General features: G+C 41.1%; 1 protein-coding gene across 4 annotated transcripts in view; it reads left to right on the plus strand.

Annotated features, from left to right (window-relative positions):
• PATJ (PATJ crumbs cell polarity complex component) overlaps positions 1–4,305 on the plus strand; it is a 385,928-nt gene that overhangs the window by 151,046 nt on the left and 230,577 nt on the right. For all 4 annotated transcript variants that reach the window (XM_006147509.3, XM_006147510.3, XM_006147511.3 and 1 more), the window contains exon 26: positions 314–391. In XM_006147509.3, the coding sequence (XP_006147571.1) occupies positions 314–391 (78 nt within the window). The remainder of the gene's footprint in view (positions 1–313; positions 392–4,305) is intronic.

The following is a 4,305-nucleotide window of genomic DNA, read 5'->3' on the forward strand; positions in this document are numbered from 1 at the left end:
ATATGTGTATATATATATATATATATAATTAATTTTACAATAATTTAGGGTTATATATCTTGTCAGATTTCATGGTTGAATTGTGCTCCTTAACTCCTTATATCTTTACATTTTAGACAGGTCACAAAGGTATTAGGTTCTAGGGAAAGTCAGGATATATTTTTGTTCTTCTATGCAAAAATGTGTCATGTGTCCCAAAGACCTAATAGTAAGTTAGGTTTTAACTATTTAAAAAAGTTTATTAAGAAATGTAGTGATCTTTGCATTTAAACATTTTCCCCTCCCCTTTCCCCCTTTTTTTTGATGTTGATAGGTTATTCCTAATGTACATAACAAGGTAAACAAGACCACCAATAACCAGGACAAAGACTCCCAAGAGAAAAAAGAAAAGGTAACATCCCACTCAAGCTTTGAAAAAAAAGTTTTTGATTTCTTTTGCATCTCTAAATAGTAATGAATAAAAGTGGTCTTCTTTGATGCGTGTCAGCATAGGAGCCTGTATTTATAAGATTTCCTTCCCGTGAACGTAACTGGTTCTCTCTAGGCTGAAGGCCAGAAGCTTGGTCGAACACAGGTGTCAAAATATTATAAAAGACCAGCTAGCCGTTGACAGCTGTCCTCGCTTTCCTGTTCAGCTGGACGGGTTGTTTGTCCATTCTGAGAACATGCCTCTCACACTCTAGACTTTGATCTTGCTTCTCTCTCAGACTAGAAGTCCATTTCCCACATTACTCTCTCATAAAAAACCCTTTTCATCCATCAAGGACCCGATCAAAGGTCATCTCCACGGAGGAAACTTCTCTTACTCTCAGTCAGAATTCATCACCCATTTCTGTTCTTTTCCCACCATTATTCTGTTAGATTTGTTGGTCTAAAAATTATTTTAGGATATGGTGCCAGGTGGGATGAATTTTCATTTCATCCTATAAAGATAGCTCAGTGTCCCACGGTCTAACGATTGGATCTCCTTTACCCGCTGGTCAGAGTACAACTCTGTCATATCTCAGCTTACAGGGAGGGCCTGTTTCTGAACTTTCTCTGTTGCATTTCATCTCTCAGCACAAATGCTGTACTACCGAAATTCAGCCTAATAACAAATCTTGTTTTAAGGTAGAGCAATTCCTTTTACATGTTTCTCTTCCTTCAAAAATATTTTATTGTTTGTGTCCTTTATCTTGTCCATATAAATTAGGATCAACCTGTCAAATTCCACACACAGAAAAATCTCTTCTGAGATTTTTTTATTGGAATTGTGTTGAATCAGTGATTTATAGAGAAGTTACATCTTTCTGATGTTGAGACTTTTTAACTATTCACAGTTAATTCTTTCAGTTAATTTTTTTATAGCTTTCTTCAAAAGGATATTGTGAATGTTTTCATTCATTCCTAAATAATCTTAAATTTTAAATTGCTATTAAATATCACTTTGAATTTAGTTTTTGCTTGATGATAATATGTACACATAAAAATGACTTTTAAGCTTACTCATTTTTTTCCTCCATGAAAGTGAGAGAGAGGTGGAGGGAGACAGAGAGGCACCTGGCAGGGTCTACACACTGCTGTCTGCCCTAGTCGCAGTGGGTCTGAAACCTGGGCATGAACACCTGCCCTGCACACGGAGACACCTGGATGCAAAAGCAGAACCTTTCCCAGGTGTGTCCAGTTGTGGTAGCACTACCACAGTACCTGCCCCTTTTCTCTTAATTATCACATCAAATAATCCAATGCCAAGCACCAGGTAAAACAAAATGATGAAATAAATTCAAATTCCTCATAAACCTACCACCTAAAGATAGACATATTAAATATTTTGTTTAGAGCCTTCTAGTGTCATTATATATGTGTTCCATGGGTAAATGTAAAATATTTTTATTAAGGATATGAGGCACAAATTCTAATATTCTGTCTATACATTTTTATTTGGGGATTTTCTATGTAAATAATAATAAACACTTTGGAGAGAGACCGGGATGCAGGTGGGGAGGAGTGTAGAACAAAGAAATCAATTCTTAAGAGGAAATGGCCACACCATAGTCCCTTCTCCTCCACTCTCCTCTTGGGATTTTGGGGACACACACTACATACACACACACACACACACACACAGAGCACGTTTTTCAAGCTGCCTAGTCTGAGACTCAAACCACAAAGTGGGCCATATAAGATCAAGCTCCCTAAACCAGCATGCCACTGTCCACTGTCTGACCCATAGCTAACATTCTTTCATTTTTCTTCCTGATACTTTAGGAAGTGCTTTTTCTTTTAAAATTTGCTGAGGGTGAGGGGACCAGCAGTTGGAATAGTGGCTGTGTCACTGGACTCCCACGTAGTCAACCGCGGTTCGTGTCCCGGACCCGGTGGCTTAAAACTCACGCCGGGCGCGTGTGCGTGCGTGCCCAAGATCCCAAGAGGAGAATGGAGGAGAAAGGATTACAGTGTGGCCATCCCCCCGGGAGGTGATTTCTCGCTTTCTATCTCTCTGTCTCTATCTTTCTGGCGAGTGCATGCACCCTATAGCAAAAACCTCTAAAAAAAAAAATTGCTAGAGGGGTTTGTTTGGGTGTGTGTGTGTGTGTGTGTGTGTAGAGAAAAAAAAAAGGCACTTGTCAATGGGGCTGGGTCACACTGCAATCCTTTTTCCTCCATTTCTCCATCTCATCAGGATCCTGGGCACTTGCGTATGTGCCTGTGATGTTTTAAAAGCCACCAGGTCCAAGATTCAAAACCTGGTCAGCCACATGGAATCTGGCTTCCTATCTATAATGCTTAACCACTGTACCATGAGGCTGACCCCTTCTTGATTAACCTTGAAAGCAATTTTTAATTTAAAATTTCTTTTAAAAATTTTTTTTGAAAAAATATTTTTATGTATTAAATTTTGCAGAGGGAGCATGTGCTTGCCAGAGAGAAAAGGGGATACAGCGGGAAGGTGAGGAAGCAGTTCCCCTGAGCAACGGCCACATCACAATCCCTTTTGCATTTCTCCCTCCTTTTGTGGTTTTTGGGCATGCATGCACATGTGCCCATTGTGTTTCTGAAGTCACTGGGTCCAAGACTTGAACCACACCATTGGCAATGTGGAATCTGGCCTCCTAAACCATCGTGCCATGGGCCGGCCTTATTTTTTATGCTTAATTTTGTTCTCATTTCTGTATCACCTGACTTCTTTAGTTTCATTCTCTTTTCCTCCTTAACCCCAGCATCTTTAATTACAAAGTATATTATCAGCCTGCCTTCTTTTCTAGAATAACCATGTTTTCAATATTTCACAATGAAATTGTTAAAGGTAAAAATTCCCTTCCCTCCAGGAGCCTGCGTTCTAGTGGGGCAAGGAAAGCCCGACAGACTTCAATGACTGCTGCTTTACAGCAGTTTGAGTACCTGCAAAATGTGACATCTGAAAGTCTGGATTATAAGCTCCATGAGGGCAGGGACCTCATCCGTCTCGTTATAGCTCTGTCACCACTGCCTAGAGCACTGCCTGCTGCCTGTTAAGACTGCACTACAGAGAGATTTGTTGAATGAATGAGAATCCTAAAACCAAAATGGAGTCTCCAGCTTTAGGTCCTCAGGGATTTACAGGCATCCTCTGGGCAGGCTCCATTATCCAGCGCTCCCCTAGGTCTCCTGACTTAGGTCTGGGATTTGTGGTTGTATTTGGCCACAGACATGCTACGGAAACACTTGAAATTTTAATTGCTCATTTTATGTGTTTAAGGATTTCTCAGAATGTTTAGTCTATCCTATTACTGGAATTCTGACAATTTATGTTGTTGTTTCCAAGAGCTAAACATTTGGGGCCAGTGGGTGGCACGGAGGCTAGGGTACTGGATTCTCATATTGTTGACCACGGTTCAAATCCTGGACCTGATGGCTTGGTTTCTCACTTTCCCTTTCTCACTGTGTCTGTCTCTGTGAGCTCACATGCTCTAGAGCAAATTAAAAATAATAATAAATAACAAGATCTATATATGCGCTAGATATTTCTTGGAAATTCATAATGAACTAGTTAATATGCAGCATTGTGAGGATAAGGCATCAAAAAGGGAATGGAGGGAACCAGCAGTTAGCGTAATGGCTATGTCTCTGGACTCCCACGTAGTCGACCGCGGTTCGTGTCCCGGACCCGGTGGCTTAAAACTCACGCCGGGCGCGTGTGCATGCGTGCCCAAGATCCCGAGAGGAGAATGGAGGAGAAGGGATTGCGGCGTGGCCATCCCCCCTGGGGGGTGATTTCTCGCTTTCTGTCTCTATGTCTCTCTCTGTCTGTCTGGCGAGCGCACGCGCCCTATAGCAAAGAAAATA

This window comes from Tupaia chinensis, unplaced genomic scaffold (genome assembly GCF_000334495.1).
Source record: "Tupaia chinensis unplaced genomic scaffold, TupChi_1.0 Scaffold000215_1, whole genome shotgun sequence".
Taxonomy (NCBI): domain Eukaryota; kingdom Metazoa; phylum Chordata; class Mammalia; order Scandentia; family Tupaiidae; genus Tupaia; species Tupaia belangeri.